We start from the raw sequence: 25554 nt of genomic DNA, 5'->3' as shown, positions 1-25554 counted from the left end.
CTGTGGAACAGAGAACAGCAACAGTGACTAAACATGGAACTTGTAGGGTTTGTGGCTATTCAAGTAAGATAAAAATGAGAAACATGTCTTGGTGATTTAAATTGTTTACAGAAAATCTTTAATATTATGTAATTAATCAAACCATGCAGTTAACGATCCACTTAGGTTTAATATGTATGGAAGTTTCATCATGAAACGTTGAGTCTTGTGCGTGAAAAGTATTTAAAGAGATATATCCTGTTAAACATTTTGGATGGACCTTGAGTTATGGAGCAAATTAAACCATGTCTTTCAGTTTAGTAGTAGTAGTGATCGGGAATATGTACTATAGGCTTCAGGCTTTCAATTTTATTAATCCTGTTACAGTTCAAGAACAAGCAAAAATTAAAGAATCAAAGATAGTCAATCACATCAACTGTTATCCTTGAGGCAAATTCAAAAATGGAAGAAAAAATTAAATTCCTGAATGCAAGTTTTCCACTTGGATAATTGAAAATCAAGCTGTGGTAGAAAGGCATGCTGAATCTCTACTGCTTATTTCAATCCAGTTAAAACCTGACCAAAATTTAGAGCTGTACAACAGAAAAGTATAAGAAAAAGGGTTTTGAATGATCATTTTAGAAAATAAACATTGAACAAATAAAGAACAAAAGGATATTCAAAAACAAAAGAAAGAAGAAGATATAAAAAATATTTTGTAAACAACAATCCATCTTTCCAGACTGTCCAGTTATTGAACAAGCATAGCTAGCTGTACTTCTTTTGATAAGAACAATTTCTATAAATGAGTAGATCCAAGAATTAAGCCGACTTATCTCAGTCTTAACCCGACTCAACAAGATAGATCTGAGGCTCATTCACAAGGTTATAGCAGTTAGATCTAACAGTAAACTACAGAAAGCCAGAAACTCTTTATTACAGGTCTTTATCATAGTATACTAGTTTTTCCTGAAAAATGTTCTAAATTATATTTCAGTCACCAATAAGTCAATAGAGTCTCTCCTAAAGCTACTCAATAAACAGTCATCACATTGCAGTAATGACTTCAATTAGTCATTTACTGCAATTTATGCACATACTGTAAACCTGGTGTAAGAGTGATGGTCGGTGGCCATTGACACGTAATGGCACATCCATTTTATTCATTATTATCACAGGCAATGAAGCACTAAAATGAACATGTACCTGTATATAACGTGTCAGGGGAATAGTCTTGTTTTTTTGAAGAGATATAAAATACTTAATAACACAGAAAATGAGTGATATAATTAGGCTTTATAAAAATATAAAAAATAACAATCCCACATAAAGCATCGAGTATGTTATACAGTATATTGCAGTTGAATTGTCAGTAGATACAGAATATTGCACGTGTTCTTCTTTCATGGATTTATGAAAACCTGCTCATATAAACAAACACTTCCTTCAGCACTTGCAGAATTGGTAACACCTTTCATATACAGTGTCTTTTAGCTTTTGATGGGGAAACATTATAAATGATAAAAAAATTATTTTAGCCTGTCAGTGCAGAAAATTCAAATGAATATGTTTGCTTTTCTTTGTTGCTTTCTCTGGACAGATTCCAGAGCAATACTATTTTCACCACTGTAACAATAATATATTATGTTATCATTTTTACACTATGACGTTTCGGCTGTGGAGCCTTCTTCGGGTGTAAGCTTACACATGAAGAAGGCACCACAACCGAAATGGTGTGTTTTTTTTCATCTCTTTTCAGCATGGAATAAACCTATTACTTGTTCCTCTAATTACACGCCCCACTACTACCACTATTAGAGCATTCACTCCTTAGTTTTTCCAGATTCTAGATTGAAGAGCAGTAATCCTAACAGAGATCCTGATAGTACTCCACAAACTCTTGTACTCTGTGTACAGTATATAGTAGAAATTTGAGTGATATCAGTACTTTATGTATGTAATTATGTTTGCTGTCCATGGGAGTTGATAGAGAAACTTTTATGCCCAGAAAAGGAAAGATGGTAGAGGCCACATTGGCAAAGAGATATGAATGGAAATTGGTGAACTTATACTGAAATTGCTGTAGATGTCTTGTTTAGGTGGCAGCACAACCTAGTCATTTCTTGTTGAAGTCGGGGTGAGACAGGAGGGCAGTTAATTCTACCTCTTTGTATTTTCTTGTACAGTACCTACTGTAGCTGACAAAACTGTTGCATTCAAGGTACTGTATACTTCAAAGCATATCATATTATGATCACAGTTCCCTGATAGCTGACAATCCTGCTCAGTCTATCTTTCTTGAAATTGATTAAGGATGCCTTAGTTTCCTTAGCCTTAGGAAACTGAGTTTCAGCTACTAAAATGTCATGTTATGTTTTCCAATCTATGTAACGAAACCTAAAACCTTGAAAGACTATCTTATTATTTATATCTTAATGTGGTAACCTGAGGTATACCTCTAACATTGTGCCCTTTGAAGGCTTTTTGTAAGTGTGACCCATGGAGAGTCCCTTGTTTCAGTTAAGTGCCTGTGCCTGAATGCTTGTTTTTATATAGAGATGCAGCCACTCAGAACATCCGTTAATTCTTAGTACTGCATTGGCGATACTGCAGCATGGTATGTTATGTAATTTACTGGCGAATAAAAATCGATAGTGGTTCTTGATAGCAGTCTGGGGTTTAATGGGTGGTCAAGAATTACTGTAGGTCTCTGAAATGTCTTGTCTGTAAAATTGTAATGTACATACAATAGGGAAACTTGTATGTTGTATATTTATTTTTTGTGTAGTGTGGTGTGTATTGTCATTGTTAAGAAATATTTGTTTAACTAAGTGTGACTGAATTATTACCCTTTTCACCAAAGCTGTGACAAAGAACAAAGAAATCATGTGCCTTTAACTATACCAACCATGAAAATGCTCAGGTACAGTATATTCTCGGTGAAATCCTTACAAGTTTGGGGGTCATTTACTGATTTTGTAACCCCCTTCCCCATTTTAACAATATCATATATAAACAATATATTTCTAAACAACAAATAGGAGAATTTCTGGTGAAGGAGAATCTCTGGTGCTCATTGGGAAAAACCAGAAACAGTGGAATGGCAGAATGCAGACAGAATTTAGTATTTTTTTAAACAGGTCTATTTTTATGCATCTGTAGTGCAATCCTGTACTGTTTTCTTAAAAAGAGTAACGAATGCTCTAGGGGAAAGGAATCAACACATTGTTCACTATATATAATAGAGTTCTGAGTGCTTTGCCTAAGCATTTAAAGTCCCCAAGAAAAATTTATTTCAGTTTTGCCCCAAAACAATTTCTTTGTTTTCTGATTGGAACAGGTGTCCTTAATTAAAATATAGTAGTTTCATCCTAATTCACAATTCCAGGGGGAAAAAAATAAGTGCCCCCCAAAAATGCATTTTTTCTTTAAACTTTTTCATAAGTATCCTGTTCCAGCTCTGCATTTTCCATTTTGTATTCATACAGTATAGATCGCATTTTCACTTCTTGCATGCAAAAAGTATACCCACCATCTGCACATCAGGTATTTGCCCACATATGAATTTTATCAAAATCTTTTTTAATTTTATTTTACAGTGTTTGTTAACCCTACAAAAATGATAAGATCTTCAAACATGACTAGTCTACTAGCATTTATTTATTTTGGAATTGTTACTAATGTTTACAGTTCACATATTGATTGCCTAAATTGCCTAAATCAGTGTGTAATGCAAAAAGGCACAGAGCAGTTCAGTGCAGGTTTGACAAGTTTACCTGGGGACACGGAGGCTTCTACCAGATGAGAGTAATGTAAATTCATAGTGGAGAGGTTGTGAACCAGACTCCATAATACTCTTGGCCTTATTTAGTACCCTTTTTTGTAGAGATGCATTTAGGGTATTCAGTTTTATTTAATTTACTTCAATGAATTTGTTGCTTATCTTCATTAATTTTCTGAACCTATTACAATTATCAGTACTGATGCTCCCACACAAACAACTAAGGAAGCATTTTAAAACACTTTTGAAAAGTTTTAAAATATCTTTATCCATCTTAACCTCAGTTTCTGAAGAAAACTAGTCTGTCAGCCTTTTTTTATAAATGGTGTCACTGCATTTATCCCTGTTGTCCATTGACAAAAAACAACAATGGGCAATTTACATGATAAAGACATCTCTCATGCAATTTATACGCTTTCTGTCAACTGCTGGGGGAAGGGAAATGAATGCAAATGGTCTCTCCTCAAACTGCTGGTTGATGCTACAATTGCAGTAGAGTTTGTAACGTTAAATGTTTTTAAAAAGCGGACAATTTTCAAAGAGTATTTTCTTTTATGATAAAATAGTTTCAAATATATAGCAAAATCTCTTGGTACAGATTAATGGAAAACCCAGATTTTGCTATTTGCTACTATCATGATTGGAAACAGTGTTGATAGAACTCTACTCTAATAGAGTTGATGTGAACTCTATTACAAACAAACTGTACAGCACGTCATTTAGAAATGTGTTTGGGTCACTAATAAACAATTCATTAATATACAGCACTTACATAATATACAGCACATACATAAATCTCTTCACTATAATTATATTATTATAATAAACACATACACAAAATTACAAATACACAAAAAGGTAAGGTTAGAAACTTTTAGAAAAACTGAAACTAGGTGATAGACATTGTTTGAATAAAAGATGTGAACATTTTAATAAATAGCAATCTTTAAAATACCAGTGGTTTGAAGTCTTGTGTTTTCCTTGCAAAGTTATAAGCCAGCAGCCATATCACTCTGCAACTCACAACTGGCAACCCACTGAAGCTAAGCACGTGTGAGCCTGGTTAGTACCTGGATGGGAGACCTCCTGGGAAAAACTAAGGTTGCTGCTGGAAGAGGTGTTAGTGGGGCCAGCAGGGGTTGCTCACCCTGCGGTCCATGTGGGTCCTAATGCCCCAGTATAGTGATGGGGACACTATACGGTAGGCGCCGTGTTTTGGATGAGATGTAAAACTGAGGTCCTGACTCTCTGTGGTCATTAAAAATCCCAGGGTGTTTCTTGAAAAAGAGTAGGGGTGTTACCCTGGCGTCCTGGCTAAATTTTCCATTGGCCTCCTAATAATCCCCATCTATGAATTGGCTTCTCCCCACTGATAGCTGATGTGTGGTGAGTGTTCTGGCACACTATGGCTGCCGTCGCATCATCCAGGTGGATGCTGCACATTGGTGGTGGTGGAGGGGAGACCCCGTTACCTGTAAAGCACTTTGAGTGGAGTGTCCAGAAAAGCGCTATATAAGTGTGAGCAATTATTATTATTATTATTATTATTATTATTATTATTATTATTATTAAAGTTATTGACATCTGAAACATTGTGCGTCAAAAATCAAAAGGCATTTAAAAGAAGTGAAGGCTGTAAAAAATTCACAAATCATGCTTAACAAAATGGAAACCATTTGATATATCTAAATCATTTTGTTAAGATTCAATTAAGTTCAGAAAATCAAAATCAAGCTAATATCTTTACATATGAAATAACTTTACTGCAGTGTCACATCAAGCAACCAAAATGTCCCTTTAGTTTCTTGAGTCCATATTAAGTGGATTTAAAAAATAGGTTTCCAGTACCTTACATAGAAGTCTAATGTGAGAGCTTTAAATCTAAAGGATCTAACCATGTTACATTTTAAAACAGTAGCTAGGCTGTGTATTTTATATGTTTATATAACATCAAATATTAATAACATCAAAGATGTAATATTTTCTAGAAATATGATTATTAGACAACAAAAAAAACAGATTAACAGATTAAATGTTTCAGTGACATCAGCAGCCGTATCACCCTGCAGTTCACAATTGGCAACCCACTGAATCTAGGCAGGTGTGAGCCTGGCAAGTACCTGGATGGGAGACCTCCTGGGAAAAACTAAGGTTGCAGCTGGAAGAGGTGTTAGTGGGGCCAGCAGGAGGTGCTCATCCTGTGGTCTGTGTGGGTCCTAATACCCCAGTATAGAGACAGGGATACTATATTGTAAAAAGGCGTCATCCTTTGGATGAGATGTAAAACCGAGGTCCTGAATCTCCGAGGGCATTAAAAATCCCAGGTGTTTCTCAAAACGAGTAGGGGTAAATCTGGCCAGATTTCCCATTGGCCTTTATCAATCATGGCCGCCTAATAATCCCCATCTTTGAATTGGCTTCATCACTCTGTTCTGCTCCCCACTGATAGCTGGTGTGTGGTGAGTGTACTGGTGCCCTATGGCTGCCATCGCATCATCCAGGTGGATGCTACGTACACATTAGTGGAGGGGAGTCCCAATTACCTGTAAAGTGCTTCAAGTGAAGTGTCTAGAAATGCGCTATATAAGTGCATAACGCAACCCAAGTGCCACCTATCTTCTTTGAGCAGTAAGGAGCTGAATTTGGCATGTTGAACAAAACTAGTATACCGCAGTGCACCTTTCCCTAATGCGGATACATATACTGTATCTATTGCAGTGTTTCTGAGAACAGAGTACCATTTATCTTTTAGTGTAGAGTACTGTGTGAAGTTGTTAAAACAGGTGGCTGAATTTCAGGATCTGCACTACCAGCATCTTGAGAGCTGTTGCTTTCCATGTTTGGTTGTAATGAGTCCCTGCAAGGAAATTTGTTTCACTGGGGTAGTTCAATTTTAAACAATCCAATGCTGCAGAAAATGACTGTTGTGTAGATAAGGCATTATATACGATCTCAAGCAAAACAACCTTTTTAAAAAGCTTGTTTGATTGTGACGTATTAGGTGGAACATGTATGTATTCGCTTAAAAAGAACCTTTGCAAAAAGCTTAATGTCCACATTTAGTAACAAAAGTGGCCTATAGCTTATGCTAAAGTGGATCAAATTGGTCTTTATCTTCATAAGAAGAAATTAAATTAAAACTTATTTTCTGACCTGTATTTGAAGACACTTTTTTTTCTCTCACAGCCAGCAGAAGCTCAGGTACAATATGAGAATGCTGCCAAGGCCAGGAGTTTGGCTTGATTGAACAACTGCCTTCAACACCTGCAGAGTTATGTGAACATCTAAAAGCCCCACCTATTTGGCAGTCCGCTGGGGTAGTTGCAAGTAGTTTCAAGAATATTTTAATCTTAAGCAGGTCTGGGCAGACTTCAGAGGTACAGAGTTATGAATAGAGGTTAATAAAGTCTTTGCTGTTCTGTGCAGGAGTATAATACACAACATTATTATCTTTAATTGAGTCAGAGGAAACTAGACATTTTGTTTAAATCTAGGTGTAAGCAGTCTTTTGGAACATTTTCATAATAACTGCCTATGAGAAATTCAGCTCCAATACCGATAAGGTTTTTAAATAAAAAATCTTAAAGCAGTTAAAATTATATTTTAGTTCTCCACTTATTAAATTCCATCCATCCGTTGCCTAACTGCTTCATCCTGTTCAGGGTCATGGGGGAACCAAAGCCTACAACAAAAGTTACAAGCAACTTTTAGGAGATAGAAACATAGACATACACTCACTCTCACCAGGGCCAGTTTTCCAAGCAAGCAGTTAACCCACCACTATGTCTTTGGACTATGGGAGGAAATCAGAGCACTTAAAAGAAAACCCATACAACAAGGGGGAGAAGAAAAAACAAACAAACAAGGAATTGGACACAGGGCCCCAGTGTGCCAAGGCAGCAATGCTAATCACTGTGCATCTGTGCTGCCCTGGTTGTTGAATTGTAATTTCTAATTGAGAGATTAGAAATTAGAATTGGAATCCATTACATTTTATGTTCATTATAGAAATAACATAAAAGTCCCTAATGAAGCATTTAGTGACTTCTCATAGAAAACGAGGGGTCATTTATATTTTATTTCTTGTCCTGAAGTTCTCATGTTGAAATAAGAAGCATCTGAATTAAAATTAATTTCTTTGAACATATATAAAAAACAATGCGCTTGGTTATAAAAAGGATACATGATATATTGAAAGAAAGATTGGTAAACAAAAATCTAATCAGTAAAATAATTTTTTTCAGAAAAAAATAGAATTGGAGTTTTAAAAACTTCTGGTCAATGGCCAGTTTCAGATGGATTCTAAAAATGCAGTTGTATATACCATATATATCATATATGAGGTTTTAAATGAAAGTTCAGAAAGATTCAAGATTACTCACTTTCATTTTTGCCTTCCTCCATTGACACCTGTAAGTGGAGCCGGTCCTTACTCCCGTGTAGTGCATAGTTTAGGACCATGTGCAGACGGGAAAATCCGGAAGTGACTGGAAAAGGGCTACGGGGAAAACAATGCTAGGAATGGAAGGGATGGCGAACAGGGGGCGGTGCCGACAGTGATCCAGGTGCATGGGGGAGAGCAGGCGAACAAGTCCAAACGAGGGTAGTCCAAAATGGGAAACTAGGGTACAGTCCAGGGTCCAAGTGCCAGGAGATCCTTCCAAGACACACAATTAAAACCAGGAATGGGATCAGGGAAAGGAACAAGGAAATTAAAAACAGAGTGACGAGGCCAGGTGCTCCGAGCCCCAGACTCAGCTGGTCTGGATGCCGTTTGGAAGCCTTTCGGACTTTTGGACGTAGGGTTACTTGATGCTAGGCGGGCCTCCGGTCGTCCGCATTCCATAGCAGAGCCCCGAGCTTCCAGAGCACTGGGTTTAAATAAAGGATGGTGGATCCAGGGACAGGTGTACGTGATAATGAAACTAAAAACACAAAAGGGTCAGAGCACCCTCTAGAGGAGGGATGACGATCATGACAACCCCATTCTCCACCCTTGTAGCAGGTTCGATTTCTCTTCAGCCAGGAAAGATTAGACAGTAAAGCATTGTCTAATTCATGCCTTTACACCTCTTTATGGTTTATGGTTTGGCCAAATTACTGAAATATACAATATGTATTGTATATATATATATGATAATCCACCAAGTAAACACCATTTGCATTCTTAAATTCAATTACATTGAATAATAGACACACATTCTCTATCGCAGAGTCTTTAAAAACTAGGAAATTAGTGTTGCTATGTAACCAAAAATTTCTCTAATTGGCTGTGACTCTCTTGTTATTGGAATAGTAGTCTATTTAAATTGCAGGTAGATGTGACTGGAAACAGTTACAACCCTACATTTAAGCTTTATAAATGAATGCGGCTTTGATGTAATTATTTTAATGACTTGTATTATTGAATTTTCTGTTTGTACTGTACGTATTTTTTTTTTAACTAGGACACAAGAACTGAACATCAGTCTGGTTGCCAAAAGCATCTGTTGCACCTCCCTTACCAGTCCCGCAGCAGTTCAGTCATGGACAGTTTCATACCATTGTAGTATCAGACAGTCTATCCACTTAATAACCATGTGGGCAGGAAAGAGGGCCATATGATGGCAGAATTATGTGCTTTCCACACTTGCAGAATGATGCAGAACTTTTCCTTTTCACCTGTTAATACTGTATCTGTATCACCTATGAGGATTTATTTCATTCTGCAAAATTCTGATAGCTTGCAATTTTTATGGGTTTTAGTTCACCTTTACTCTTCGTAGTTAATACCAATGTCATACACTTAAGATACAAGCACACAGATTGTTGTGCATTTTGTGCTGATTTCTTGGATAGCTGAATTTACACTGATCTCACAGGTTCCCGAATAATACTTAAATTAAAAACTTGTAAATAATGCACTATGAGACAAAGGAGAATTTCCACTTCACATTGCTGCCAAATTAAGAATTTTTATTCACTGAGAGGAAAATGGTTTCGTGCTTCATGAGCTCTGTTTCTAGAACTGCGTAGTGTTGAGAGACTTAAGTTTGTTGTCATTGTTTTTAGTACTTCTGTGCCTTCCTGCTTTGTCTTTTCTGTTTTTGATTATATGCATCTTATTATGTCATCAAAGTAATCACCCCAGCTATACAAGCCAAGCAATATGATAATGTATCTCACTTTCTTATTTATTAAGAAACACCATCGTATAATCAGTGACAATCAAATAATAAGACAAGAGGGAGGAAGTGCTCATAATACATTTACAGTACAGTATGTGTATTTAACAATAATATAAGTTCAAGAAAAGGTACTAAAAGAAATATGAAGTATTATCTCTCAGGGTCTACCTAAAGTGGCACCATGACAGTTATATGTATACAGTATAATATGTACATATGTATATATGTATGTCTGTGTTTCATTTAATAGGCATTTTCTTAAATGCATCACGCTTTACCCTCTGTACAAGGTTTATCATGTGGAAAACCGATGTGCTGCTCCATTAGGCCACTTATTTGATTTTTTACTGCATGCTCATTTTGAAGCTTCAGTGTGTTTATAATTCTGCTGAGTAGATAATGTTCTTAAAACAAATTTATTAAAGAACTGCCAAGGCTAACTTTTGTATTTAGTCGTAGTGTTGTACAGTAAAACTAATACACTTCTGTCTAAAATCTGTCTGCAACATGCTGACATGCTCAGCTATGATTGATTTATTGATTAATTTAGCAGCTGTTCTCAGCTTCAGACAGTATCTCTCACACTGTCACTTTAAATTAATGACTTTTACAAATTAAAGTTTGACATCTGTTTTCATGTTGTATATTCTTGGTTTTCTAAATACAGTACATACAGATGGTTGATGTGTTTACATGCTCTATTACAAGAGTGAACAATATTCTATTTTTTAACTCAACTAAAACCTGAAATATTCATAACTTGCAACAGACTTCCTTACACACAACATTGTGATTTAATATGTCTTGATTGGCCATTAAATGTGTCACCTGAAACCCGAAGAAGGTTCCACAGCCGAAACGTTGTTTTCTTTCTTCTCTTTTCAGCAAGGAATAAACCTATTACTTGTTCCATTGCAGAAATTTAATGATTTTATCTAGGACTGAAACAAAAAGGTCTACAGCCCATTTTCTTTTGAGTCAGTATCACATTAAAGCAACTAACAGAGAACTACTATTTTTTAGAAAAAATATTTTTAAGGTGAAACAGCATATTTTCGTTGGTAAGTTAGACAATTATTTTTTTAATAACATCACTAGAACCTTAGAAAATATTGATTATATTCAACCATAATGCACCTTCACAAAATATTACACACTTACTGCATGATTTATACAGTCTTTAATAAATCATTGGTACAGACTGCAATTTATAACTGTAATTGTCAATATATTGCGATTGGCATCTGGCATACTATTGATCCATTTCAAATTGAGAACAAGTTCAGGGACAGTTCAGTGAGATTTCTCTCATCCCTCACTGAAGCAGAGTAGAACAGCATACCAGAATTTATTTCATGTCTCTACTGGTCAACCAATTTCCCATGCTGTTGGCCATGAAACAGTATTTCACACTAATGTTGTCATGGTTCTAAACCGTCTCTGTCATTCTGATTATTGAAAACATAAAATCACTCAAGCACTTTCTGTGTTGCTATAACAGAGTTGTGCTTTAATGCTTCTCTGTTCTGGATTGTCATAACTGTTATCACTTGGGATTATGACAGTAGGCTTTTTGTTGACAGTTTTCACTGTGTGTGGTAACAACAATTTAAAAATCAAATTTAAAGTCAGTGACAAACTGTATATCACCATTTCTACAATGTGATTTCTCACTCACAGGCTAATGGAGGTAGAAGCCTGAGTGTGCTTCCAAAAATACCAAAAGATTACACACTTTCTGGAAAAAAGCAGCAGGCAAACCTGGTTTCCAGGTTGGGAATTGCCTTTCTAATAAAATAGTTAAACAAAATAAATCTGGTTAAAGTAAGCTAGGGGGGTACTGGTGAACAAAGGAGTAAACCCTGAAGAGTTACTACAGAGTTTTAGGACAGAAAATATCCAACAATTTGTGATGGTTGTCAGTCTGTTTTCTTGTTTTTTCCCCACTGGGATCACAACAGATCTCCATAGTAAATTCTGCAAATTTCCCTCGTCACAGTGCTTTTTGTTTTGAAGCAAACCAGAATTCCTGCTGAGCTAGTACAACAATAGAAATAACTCTTTCATCGTGTTTACTTAGACTTGTCATGGTTTTGACCGGATGTTTGTCCTAAAGGCTGACCAGTTTTCTATGGAATAAATTAAATTATAAGGTAAGGTATATTTCAAAACAACAAAAATCTATATGCAAGTATAATATCTGGCTGGAGATATGACCGAAGATAACAAATTCAGTGTCTGATTATAGGAATTACTTTTTTTTCTTGAAAGTAATACATTTTGAAAATTACAAAAAACAGAAAGTGATTCCACTTAAAACAGTAAAGCATTTTATTCTGTGAGATGCTGCATTAATTCGTGAATTTATAAATCATATTGTGTGTAATTGCTAACTTGTACTGACCTTTAACAGCAAGGATTTACTGTGACTTTTCATAAGTTACAAGATTTATAATGAAAACTTGTTTAGAAAACATTTTTGGTTATGTAAACTGTAATAAAACACATTATCTAGCCTTTTACATCCTTAAGAATTCTAAAGCACTTTACTGTATATAAAGGAGGAAAAGAGAACCACTTCACCCACGTTTTATATGAAGCCATTATGCACCAGAAGCCTCACTAAAAGATCAGGTAGAGAAATTACTTCATCAGCTGAATTAAGCAGAAGCTTTAGACAGGCCAGATCATTCAAATTCAGAGAAGAATTTTGCCAGGACACCATTGTGACACCTCTTGTCTTACAAACAGTGTCATGGGATCTTTGATGACCATGTATTGGGGACCTCAGTTACATGTGTCACCCAAAGTACAATCATCATACTGGGGTTCTGGTTCACAGGGAAGAGTGCCACAGACCAGACCAGCCAAGTCTAGGTTCTGATAACTGGTTACCAGCTGATAATGCTGCTGCTCTTATTTAGGTTTTTTTTTTGCTTACATCCTCCCTGGTCTTAAAAGTTTCACATTGTACAATATGACACAACTGTCCATAAAGATTAATTCTTTAATCCAGGATTAAAGAATTTGCTCCTTTTATCAGGTTTTCATTTTTTTTGGAATGATTAAATAATAATTATGTCATTATGATGTACTGTAAAATCTCAAATCTTGTAATTTTCTCATTTTGCGCATTAACGCTCCGATTGTTTGAAGTGTGTGAGAGAAAGTATTACACATCACACATTTGGTACTAGGGAGTTTGCTGTAAAACAAAATTGCATTTCTTGTATAGAAATGGAAACAGAGAAATAAGCACCTAGTTCTAGTACATCTAGCTCCTTTGGTTGTTAGTAACTAAAATATATTAGAATATGAGGGTCATTATTTCATTAATACAAAAATGCCCTACAGTAGATTAAAATGCTGCATTAGACCCCTGTGTTTATGGAGCAAGATATGTAGCGATTTCCATACTCCAGGCTTTGGTTAATATGATTTTGATTTGTATCATATTGCTGGAAACAGGGATGGAATCTCAAGACAATGTATTTTAACATGGTGCTATAAATGGGATACTAGGATGATATTCATTCGACTAAACAGACATTAATATACAGTAAACTAGATTCTAGTTCATTGATTGATAGTTAAACATGACAGTTTTTAGAAACTTGTTATTCCAATGTTTGCCAGTTTGTCCCGACAGGACATTTCTCAAATATTTTCACATCATTTTTGGTTCCTGCCGCATTTGGCATCTGGCAATGTTGGCAATAACACACACTACTCCAGAGATTCGGAAATAGTTACCAGCACTACAAGGAAAATTACATACGTGGAAAAATTAACCTTTGGAAAGGTGCTTTTTTCCTTTATATTTTTCATCCATCCGTGTTTAATGCACTATTATTTTTCATCTGTGATTAAAATTAGTAAGGCATTCAGGCAACATCAGATGGATGAACAAGCAACAAGGGCAGAAATAAAAGCAGAAGTGCAATGAATTGATTGGTGATACATGTACAATCGATGTCCACAAAATAAAACCCATGGGCAATTTGTAATAATGATTTTGGCTGAGGGTTGCCTCTCCTACTGCTTTCATCAATTCACTGGCTTTTTTCAAACTTTTAAACAAAACACTTTTCATTCCATAGTACTATACCTGTTTCTTCTGATAGTCGGTTTTAACTTTTTAATATGCATGTTAATACCTTGAAAATCATGTGAAAAGCCATATTTCTAAAGCTCCTTTTTTAATTATATTCTATCAGTTTTTTTTATTTTCTTCTTCATATTTTGAAAATGTTCCACACATGTAGATCTAGGAAAAGCCATTTGAAAAATGAAAGCATACCTTTCCTTTGGCAGTAAATAATTCGCTTTTCATTAAGCCTGTATTCTTTATCCTGAAGTGTTGAAAGGCAATTGTTCTTGTGGTTTGTTAATTTAGTTGGAACTCTACAAACCAGCATTATTTGAAAATAATCCCCATCCAAAATTGGTAGTCTCATATTGCAATAGCTACCTGTATATGCATGTTCAATATCTGTGTTACCAATAAAAATATATAGTTACATTCTAGGCAAACTTGAAAGCAGTAACCTGTTTCCTTTTTCTATTAACTGTTCATCTTTCCTATTACATTAGTGAGCTGATCTCATACTTAGTACTCACTCTGCTGGAAGGACATTCGGATGTGATGACGCACCCCTGTAGGCCTGCTTATAAAGTCACTTTGTATAAAGATGTTGGATGTTGGAAGATGTTATACAGTCAGTTACTGCAGCATCTGCCCTAGTCACCTAGTACATGTAATTGTTTAAAATATATTTTTTTTTAACCTTGATAAGTCAGTTAGAACACAAATTCTAATTTACAATGACAGAATGGGGAGAAAAATCAAATTTAATCCTGGGACAGGTTTATAAGGAATATGCCTCAAAATATTACTGCAGTCAGCTGTGTAACAACACGTTAGAGCATGATTAAATAGAGGTAAGGATGCATCATATTTAATGTTGCTGACAGGAAAGTTACCTGTATAAATATGACAGTTTTCACCAGCAAGAAGCTCAAAGCTTTATTAACCGGTTTTTTCCTAAACTCTTCTTCAGCAAATCTATATGCATGGTGGCCATGGTTAGGTAGCATACCCTTAATCTAAAGGAATTAGAACCCAGCCAATAAAGATGAAGTCTTTCAGATGGCCCTACTAATGACAGGTTACAGTATCAGTAGGATAGTATAACAATGGTGGAGAACAAAATTATCTCAGAACACAAAGTTGTACAGTTCATTTATAATTGTAGCTAGAAGATTACAACCTGCTAATTAAATTGCCTTGGCTTATCTAACTGCTTTTGGATCTTGAGGCCAAATACTGTTTAATTTTAGCTATGTGATCTTAATCTGAGGCTCCACAGCTGGAATATCATTGTTTCAGAGGCTTTGGAGAATTGCTTCTCTTCAGCTGATGCAATATGAGGTCTCAGTCAGAAGAGGTTTGTACTTTATTTTGTTTCTACAGACTCGCAGTCTCCTTTCAGCAATTCATGATCTAACTTTTAAAAGTGTTGTGGGATCCTTGAGAATAAATTGAAGTTATTGCATACTAGAGAAAAGAAATGTTGCAAATGAGAGGAAACCATTTGTCCCATCTAGTTCTTTTGGTTGTTAGTAACTAAATGATATGAGAATATGAGCATCAGCCAGCTGTTTCTTGAAAGAAGAAAAATATCAGCTTCTATAACATGGCAGTAAAACCTGTTCCAAACTTGCAAAACTATTTATTTATGAAGTGCCTCCTGTAAATGTAATATTCTTTTATGCAATATGCAGGATCTTTTAAACCTTGTATGAGATTTTTTTTTTTCATCAAGGCATCTACAGTACTTCTGAATAACTAATCGGATAGACAGCAATGTTGATCTTACTGTTACAGAATGCACATCAGGCTCTTTTAGTGTGTAGTGTCTGCTTTAAGAAGAACCTTTGGCCTTCTTTTCACTAAGATGTATGTGATATGGCCTTTCACACATGGAAGAAGCTCATCGTCTTGTAGTATCTGTCTACCGTTTCATGGAAATATAAATTGAAATGCAAGGAAAACAAACGATGTGCATATTGTTTGATGGTCTGGTCATTATGTAATATTTAGCTACTTTGCATTTTTATTAAAAGGAAGAAATAAAAGCTGTTGTGTTTTGGGAGTAGTGAGAGAGCTCTGCTGTTCATCCTGTGATCAGTATAGCAGAGAGGAAGCATGGTCAGAGTGACCTCTGCTGGGGGAAAAGCAGAGGCAGGGGAATCCTGTTAAGAGAATATTGAAGAAGTGATACTGGAAATACAGATCTTACCTTAATTTTCAACCACTGCAGCCATGCCAACCTTGTCATTTGCACATACTTACTGTATAATGTGGCTTCTCTTATACAGTCCAAAACCTTTCTAAGCAGTTCCCAAAAATGTTCGTTAGAAATCATAGTTATTCCAATTAATTACATTATTGGCAGTGCTATAAATAACTTAATTACTACCTTTATACACAACAGAAATTGGCTTTATATAAACAGACTAAGAATGGGTTAAAGATCCTGTTACGACATTCACAAAGCAGGATTCTTTAGGACGTTATCTTCATACCTGTCTTCTGGTATGTTCCTATATAGCCAGCTATGACATCGGTGTTCACTGATATAAATTTGTTTGGGGAAAGACTAACATTTCTGTGTCTGTTTTGCCACACCCTCATTTTATCCTAAATCACAAACAGTTGTTTTCCTCTTGCTTCTTTTTCTTTGACTGGAAGCTTCCAGAGGTTAGCATTCAGGTAGAAAATTTCCTAAATTCTGTCTTCTACCTTCATTCTATAGAATGAGTAGACTGACTTTGAGTGATGTTTGACAGAAAAATATTGAGCTATATTCACCTTACGTCTACCTTATTTGATACTGCCATTTTTCATGTTTATGTCATTTGTCATGCTTAATCCTGATTTGTAAACCAATCTCCTTTATTCTACTGTATGTATATCCCTACATAGATTCTAGGGATAGCTGCTATCACTTCTTAGCTTCTACACTATAATGTGCATTTATGATATTTTGCAGCCTCTCCAGCTGACAGCACAGCTGAACAGAAAGGAGGTAGACTGCATGCTGGTTTGATAGTTGGCATCCTATTAATCGTGCTCATCTTGGCTGCAGCCATCCTGATTACTGTCTACATGTACCACAATCCCACATCTGCTGCAAGTCTCTTCTTTATTGAGGTGAGTTCCTGCATGATTTGGTTTTCAAACATACACTGCATCTTTATTTTCACAAATGCACCACGGTAGATTTCCTACATTGCATTCTCAAATGTTTGCACATTTCTCCAGGGCGAGGATTTTGAAGAAATATTAATTTGACCTGAGCAACATACACATCTCGTATTCTAGCAAACATTTTGTCAGTAGTGGCAACTCTATTAAATTAAGTTAAAGGCATGGTTCCACACAGTCTAGAAACATTTTCATTTGCTATGGTTCATTTGTGCATTACCTAAGCTGAACAAATAAAACATTTCTTTAGTAATTAACTGAATTCAAAGAATAAGGCATATAAATTGTGGTGCATTGTCTCTCTAACATCTAGATTTTACAGAGGCAACAGAATGACGTAAACATAAATACTTTATTTCACCACATTATGGTTTTATTGGCAACAGGTTGAATCAAAACAAACGGCAAGCTTCCATTTCTAGCTAAAACACAACTGGTATAATGCCAAAGAAGTAAAAAAACAGTAGTCCCCTACAGTCAGGAGGGAGTACACACAAGTCTGCACACTTGAAAAATTGTACCCATGTGCACAAGAGAAGTATAGAGAAACACAGTCTAATAACAAAATCGATTTAACACAATAAAAGTGCCTTACTGAGCATGACAGAGCACTCAAAATGCCTCAGGATATGGGCAAACGGCTTTGCATCCTGTACAGCTTTATTCTCTTGTGAGCATTGCTAGATCTCTTAAATGGTTGTATTAAATTTCGAAGTTTTAAATTATGATGTGAAAATTATCATTCAGAAATTACAGGTAGTCCCCCAAAATGGAAAAAAAGTGTGAGGGTTGTTATTGTGTAGAACAGCTTTTGTACTGAAACATTTTTAAGATGAGCGAATTTTGGATTAAAACAGTAGCTCTTGGAGCATGGTTATAATTAATATATGCTTTGGCAGGCAATCTTCCATTAAACTTTACCTATTGGACTCTTAATAAATATTCATGACTTCTTTGTAATTTAAGCTATAAAATATATAATTCAACTAGCCATCCATTATTTCTCCTTTGTTGATAATTCATTGAGAATGCATTAAAGATTTTATCTTGTTTGCTTGAGCTGATTTAAAATAATGTAGTGTGATTGATTGATATTTAGATTTTCTTAGAAATTACCTACATCTTTAATTTTGTATTGGATTATTGTTCAGTGTCATACTCCTAAGTGGCTGTATCATTTTTTATGTCATTATCATGTTGCATTATCCAAAACAAAGTAACATTTTTTTTAATGGAATTTCCCAGTGAGTGATATTGCATGCATGTTTTTAAGACCCACAGAACATGCGTGCCTACACATTTCAGGAGAGTAGGGTTCTATGCATGATAAGAAGCCCTCAATTTATAGCAGCAACTAAAGAATTTGATATCTGTAACCTTGGCTCCCTAAGGAGCAATGCAGAAATGGCCAAGTGCTGTTAGGTTTTACAGGGTCTTAGTCAGCCAGTGTGGCCTCAGTATTAGGTGCAGTAAGGTGATCTCTGCAGCCTGCCAGCAGCCCATGAACTGAATGAACATGAACTGTCCTCTGCTCAGTGCTAATTCTGATACAGGGTAAAAAAAGATGCACATTTGTGTTCTGTTTCAAAGATTGTAGCAGTGAGATAAGCAGCAACTGGAGATTCCAAACTGAGGAAATAAAGAGAAACATAGTAGGTAGTATCAAATTTGAAAAAAAATAATGAGTTCATAACTCACACTCACAGCAGAATGGACTGCAATTAAAAAAAAAATGTTAAAAATCATAACAAGTAAGAAACAAGGTACCAGCTTTTTTGATGTGTGATTCGGGAAATGAATAAACTGAACCATCAAAACGGTTTTAATTAGATTAATGAAAAATCAATGTTGCCATCTAGCCTTCAAAAGTTTCAGACACACCTTAACCAAAGAAGTCATTCATTCAACCCATTAACGAGGAAAAACAAATCATTATATGGCAAACACTACTGGTGGTCATTCTACATTTCAGTACTTTGAGAAAGGTCCTGTATACTGTGTCTCCAGACTTCCAAATGCTTGCTATGCAACAGGATAATTAGGCATCACAAAATAAAGCTTTATGAATATAAGGTGCCTTGCTTAAAAATATTTGCCTGTAATCTTAATAGCAGTGCAGGGACTCAAGTCATGTTTGCCATAAATAATTAAATGAAGTCCAGAAAACTCAAGCAGTCACATACCTGCTCTCCTATATCTTCTGCTTTCCAGAGACGTCCAAGCAGATGGCCTGCTATGAAATTTCGCAGGGGTTCTGGACATCCAGCTTATGCCGAGGTGGAGCCTGTGGGTCAAGAGAAGGAAGGATTTATTGTGTCAGAACAGTGCTGAATGTTCCTGAAGGGTCATGTGCAAGTGCTGGCTTACAGGTGTGGGAGTTTGGGTGGCATCTTTGTGAAACCACACATTCTAGCCTACAGCTGTTGACAGAAGAAAACAAATCATGGATGAGCTTTGAATTTTAATAAGAGGCTCATCTAATTTGAGAGAACCACTCCATAGTTGTCTTCCTTAGCGATCTTGAAACATTCCTCCCGGGCTGAACCAGCTGGACACACACAGGAAATACAGGGAGGACTGCTGCCAGAATGACTGTGTTCTGAGATTCTCTCTTCATGGGGTTCACAAAGATCAGCTGCAATGTGAATCGTACATTTCATGTTATCAAGGAGCTAAATTACAACCGAATTCTACAGATCAGTGGAAGCCAGCTTCTTTTGTTGACAAGCATTTAAGCAGTGAAATAATTTTTTAAGGGATTTAGCTTAATAGGTGTTATTTTCTGCAGCTCTGCTGGTGTAAGGCTTGAAGGGCGGGGACTATATATTTTTCAAATCACAAAGCAGTTTTTGTGAGCAGAGATTTCACATTTTAAGTTTAGGTAAGGTGTTAGGTTCTCATATCATGTAAGGGGTTTGGGTGTGATTTTATACGGTATTCCCTACACCATTTTAAAATGCATCAGTTTGTCCCAAAATTCCTTATTTTGATTGAAATGTTTACAGTTAACATGTTTTATGGAATGTTAACTAGAACTGACCTGTGTTAAGAGACACTGAGGTGCTAACTCTTATGACTGCAACAGTTGGTGATATTCCACATGAAAAAACTAGGATTTTAATTTTGCTTAAATGATCCTTCTTTTATTTTGGTTTAAAAATGATCTATTTTCAGATGTTTTCTTTTTTTTTGCAAAAATATTCTTAAGTCCTGCTTCTTAAATATACATTTTAAGTTGTTGTTTTGGACAGATACCTGTCTTGTACAGTGGCTTTTCATAGCAGAAAAAGTGATCACAGCTGACAGTGGTTAGCTGTGATGTTTTTATGCCAACACATTGTAAACTGAGGTTACACTGTTCCATGTGTGTATAATTTTTTTTTGTAGTTAATTTAGATTGGCTTACTTTCTTTAGGTACATGAGGTACATCAACTTTTCAATATTTTGATTTCTGAAGTTTTGCACAATCCTATCAATGCACATTTTTCTACATTATTTTTTTAGTGTATGCTAGACTGGATCTTGTGTGAATGGTGATGCTGCAATTTAATTCATCCTGATGAATTGATTTGGGTTATTTTAGAATTCTTTATATCATGTGGAGGTGATAAGGATAGAAGGCTGGCAGAAGCTCTTCTGCACTGCATCGGGTGGATTGTCTTTTTCTTTGTTATGCTTCCCTCGCAGTGCAAGGGTTTCTGACATGAAAACTGGAAACATCTCTTAATTATCTATTTACAAAACGTCACATTAAGAATATTGAAAACATTTGCAGTTTCAGGTTGTGTCTCAGAAATGGGTTTAGATTTCCTTCCCTTAAAGCCTTAATATACGCTGTAGCAAAATATAATCAGCCTTGGTTTTTAATACATTTTAACATGCATATCATTTCTCTCATCAACATTTCTGTTAATTTTCTCTTCCAGAGCTGTACGTAATCCCTTCCTTTAAAATGCATCTTTAAAAAATAAACCATTTTGTTTCTGCTCCGTTGCTATGGACATAACTGCAATATGCTTGCCGCAAATTTATTATTAGACATAGTATTTGCTGTGCTGGGAATTATTACTGTTGAGCAAAGTAAAAAAATGCTTGATTATGGAGTTGAAAAAAATAGAAATCTGGAAAATCCCATTGCCCCTTAAGTGCTTAAATGACATTACATGGTAATATTACAATTACTTTTTATGAAAACTGTATTAGATTAGAAATGTATAGAGCTAGAAACTAGAGTGGTAGGTATCTTCAATGAAGAAATCTTATAAATAAAACACTGGAAATTAGGGTGGAGAAAGTCATTTGAAAAGGGTGACTAGAAGCATTGTTTCTCATTGCTGCCTCACAGCTCCAGGGTTTCGATTTTTGATCAGAGGCTTCTGATCACTGGGTCCTCCTGTTTCCCCCACATCCCAAAAACAAGGTGGGTGGTGTAATGGGCTATTGTACATTGATAAATTGAAACTTACCATTCCATGAGGAAGGGAGTGGGGCGCCCATTACTGTGCCCTGTCAGGACTGGCTTTCATGCCAGGATTCAAGTATGGATGGTTAGGCTAGCTAGACCATCTGAGAAACCTGACTTTGTGTTCTGTTGCATGTGGTGCATTTGTGTTTTAATCATTTGTAAGCCACAGCAGTTAGAGAGAGATTTTCTTCTGGTTGGTTTGGTGAAATTGAGAAAAAATAAGATTTACAGTTAACACTTGTTGTTTCTGTTTATGAAGCTGTTTCCATTTATGCCATTTTGTCCTTAAATGAGCACGTTTGCAGAAGGCTGCACTCAACTGTGTTTACAGTACATTGTGCACTGACATCAAAGATTTTTTAACCCAGGATAACAAAAGCTACCTCTGAAAATTGTTTAACTCCCCCAAATTCTGAATTTTTCTGTACAGGCACTAGTTATTAATTATGGTTGTAAGTATATTTTTGAGGAAAAATTGTTCTCCTTAGTTTTTCTTCATCTTTAGATTAGAGTGACCTATTATTTCTTCACATTCAGCTCCCAGAGGTGACACCTGTACTGAACAGGGTTGATGAGAATAGGCAGATAAGATCCTCTAACTTGCTCACCCATCAAAGCCATTGAGCTCTGATCTCTTTGACGGTTCAGGACCCTGGAGTGCTGGAGAGTCAGTTTGCCAAGAGCTGTGAGAATTCTGGATAGCTGATCCCAACATAGCCCCTGCTGGTGACTCTGGTAACTGTGCAATAGTGTACAGTACATTTAGAGATCAGGTATTAATCCGGTCTGAGCCATAAAACAACAGTGACCAGGATTAACATACTTTATTGTCCTATGCTGTTGTCCAAGCACCACTGGGGCTGACTGGTTCTGCCCAGGTATCATCAGCTTATCATGCAACACCAACCCCTGTAACTCATTGAAAAGCGCTGTGTTTGCAATACTGTATCACTCAAAAAATTAAAACATAAATTGGATTATTAACTTTCATGCCACAACTCCAAATAAGCACATGCAAATCACATATTAATATCACTAATGGCACCGATGAGTCTTGACTGCTGAACATCTATCTGCTCTGAACTACTTTGAGACCAAAGAATCATCACAGGTCAGCTTCAACCAGCTTTTAGCCTTTTTAATTCTTATTTACTGTTTCATTTTACAGAGCCAATGACTTAATCTCAAAGTTATCACTTCCCTGTGATACATGCAATACATTTCTAGGTTTTCACTTCCCTGTGATACATACAATATAGCAACTGCTGGTGACCTGGGGAGACTGAAGTGTTTTGTCCATTATAAAACAGTAAAAGCTGTTCACGAGAACAGTTCAAAAGCTTTTTGTTCCAGTGAGAAAATTCCTGGAACCGTATTAGCTCCGGAATTTACCAGCTTAACCTTTGACATATTCATTAATTTCATCAGTCTTTTTCTTTTCTCATTATCTGCTACTAGTCATTTCAGCACACCACAAGTACATTTTACAATAGACAACAAAAAGCTTTGAAAATGACCTTGCAAGTATTTTAACAGTTAATTTATCCAATATATTTACCTGAATCTGCAAATGTTTGATGACGCATTGAAGTTGCACAAAGAAATAAACTACAAAAAGGTAATGGTGATGATGCTTCCTCCTCACTGGGGAGAGGTGTGCTGCAGTAAACTTTCCAATAGTATTAAGCTGAAAGAGTTAATCATGTGGATTTACCCCCACTGAAATCCATTTGCTGTGGTCTATTGTACTGCCTTAGACACTTGCATCATTTAACCAGTTTCATCATTTTACCTAACTTTTAAGTGAACTTAACATGCTTTTAGAGGAAAGCAATGTTATGATGTTATTATAACACTATTAAAGTGGGCTGTTCTTTTTGCAACAATTTTAAAAGAAAACAATCATGAGCTGACAGAAGCAGGGAGAACACATTGTGCTTCTTTAATTAGGATTGCCTGTATTCTTTGAAAATGTGAAAAAATAACATCTGAAAATGTACAGCTGTAAGGTTGGTGGTTGTTTAAAGCTTTTTCCCATTGCTTCTAGGGTTCAGTTAAAGACAGAAATCATACCCTATCTGTAATTTCTGTAACTACTGTCATTTTGATTACATTTGAAATAATAAAGAATGTTGTTTTAACCATGTGTTTGTTTAATTGAAAGTGAGAGTTTGATGACCTTTGTCTTATCTAGGTAATGCTAAGAAATAGCCAGTTCCTTGAAAGTTTTACTACAGTGATACCATCAGTTTTAAAAAAGCCAACACAAACAAGGTCTAATGTAGAACTACCGTATCATTGCACATCACCTTCCTTTGCCTCCTAAGTGATTGTTTAAAGCTACAAATCCCACATCAGTTTTTTTCTTTATGTAATGAAATGTTATTCTGTACTGCTCAAGTCTTCCGTGATTAATTTTGACAAAAAGCAGACCTCTAGGTAAGAGTCAAAATTTATGTCCCTCAAAATGTGTCTTTAGATACCTGTATATAATAGCATACTCAATTTACTGCCTTTCCAATCCAGTGATTGAAACACCTACAGGATCATTTTGGTGCTCTTAGGCTGGTTGCTACCAAGTACTGCAATGGGGTGCATCAGAAGTGTTGAAGGGTGAGTAGATCTGCTGTATAATCTACCAAAACATATATACAGTACCTTTATTCAACATTTTTGCCAGATACTTCAACTTTTGAAACCAGAATGTTGTACCAAAGATTCAGCTAGGGGTTTGAAAGCATGTTGCAGGTAAAAAAGTTTACTGTTCTTGCGTAACTACAGTTGACAAATCAGAAGACATCTGAAGCAATATACAAGGTTTCATTGTCCACTTATGTAAAATGCATTTATAGTTGGTATTTAATATATAGAAACTTTGTATTAGGTTTTTTTAAATGTATAATTATGTATTTGTTGTATGTGTTGTATGTTGTATGGTGCACTAAGAGGAATTAATGAGAACTACATTTGTGTTCAATTTACCCAATCAAGGGAGCAGAAAGACGCTTCAGTTTCACCATATATTGTTATTATTAATTTAACAGATGATGTTATCCAAGACACTTGGATCATTTGTACAACTTCATATGCAAGTGTAAGTAAGCAATGCATTGTACTACCAGGATGAAAAATAATTTTACAGTCTAACCAATTAAAAAATATATTACAAGGTACAGATAGGGTAATATAACCAATAATATGTTCAGCATAAAATACTATTCCTAGAATATATATATATAGATCTTATTAATACTGTATGTGCAGTACTATAATACTAGCCCATCTGGGACCATCTGGGTCCCATCTGGGACAATAAAGTAAGTATTCAGCATAAAGGAAAAAAAGTACTCAAATCATGGGAAATAATTCACTGGAGAAATATGCTGTAAAAGACACTTCTGTAGAATGTGACAAGCAGTGCAATATGTATGGTTACAGTTCTTACAAAATAATGTAATTATTGTAATATTGATTTATTATAGTTTACTTTGCTCAGATTGTCTATAGCTGCAGGTTGCAAACACAGGTCAGAAGAAAGACAGAATATTCATGCATAGAACGTGTACTTTAGGGTTACATAATTTAAAATGAGTCTGCTTCCAACAGCTCAGCAAGAGAGCATTTGTAAATATTACCATATTTGTATAAGGTAAATAAAGGACACCTCTGCCTTTAATGCATTTATATCTTAAAAATGGATTTGCACAACTTTCTGTGTCATAAAACACATTAAATTACATTTATTCATAGTTGTTTGTAAAGTCTGTTTTCCATACAGGCAGAATGCAAATGTGGCATGAATGTGTAAGCAGTCAATAGACTTAGTTAAATAAGATTTTACTAGGAATAACAACACCCAAGAATTAAGTATACTAAAAGGATTATGGAGTG

At 35.6% G+C, this 25554-nt stretch overlaps 1 protein-coding gene across 1 annotated transcript in view; it reads left to right on the top strand.

The window, feature by feature from the left end:
- The window catches only part of plxdc2a (plexin domain containing 2a), a 217247-nt gene extending 193443 nt beyond the window's left edge, over nt 1-23804 (top strand). The window contains exons 13-14 of the mRNA XM_088643400.1: nt 16983-17143; nt 19409-23804. Of these exons, the coding sequence (XP_088499526.1) occupies nt 16983-17143; nt 19409-19528 (281 nt within the window). The 3' untranslated portion in view covers nt 19529-23804. The remainder of the gene's footprint in view (nt 1-16982; nt 17144-19408) is intronic.
- The last annotated feature ends 1750 nt before the right edge of the window (nt 23805-25554 follow it).

The sequence above is a fragment of the Lepisosteus platostomus genome, chromosome 8 (genome assembly GCF_059453375.1).
Source record: "Lepisosteus platostomus isolate fLepPlt1 chromosome 8, fLepPlt1.hap1, whole genome shotgun sequence".
Lineage (NCBI taxonomy): Eukaryota > Metazoa > Chordata > Actinopteri > Semionotiformes > Lepisosteidae > Lepisosteus > Lepisosteus platostomus.
Note: the sequence above shows the minus strand (reverse complement) of the source record. Positions and strands in the feature narration are given on the sequence as shown.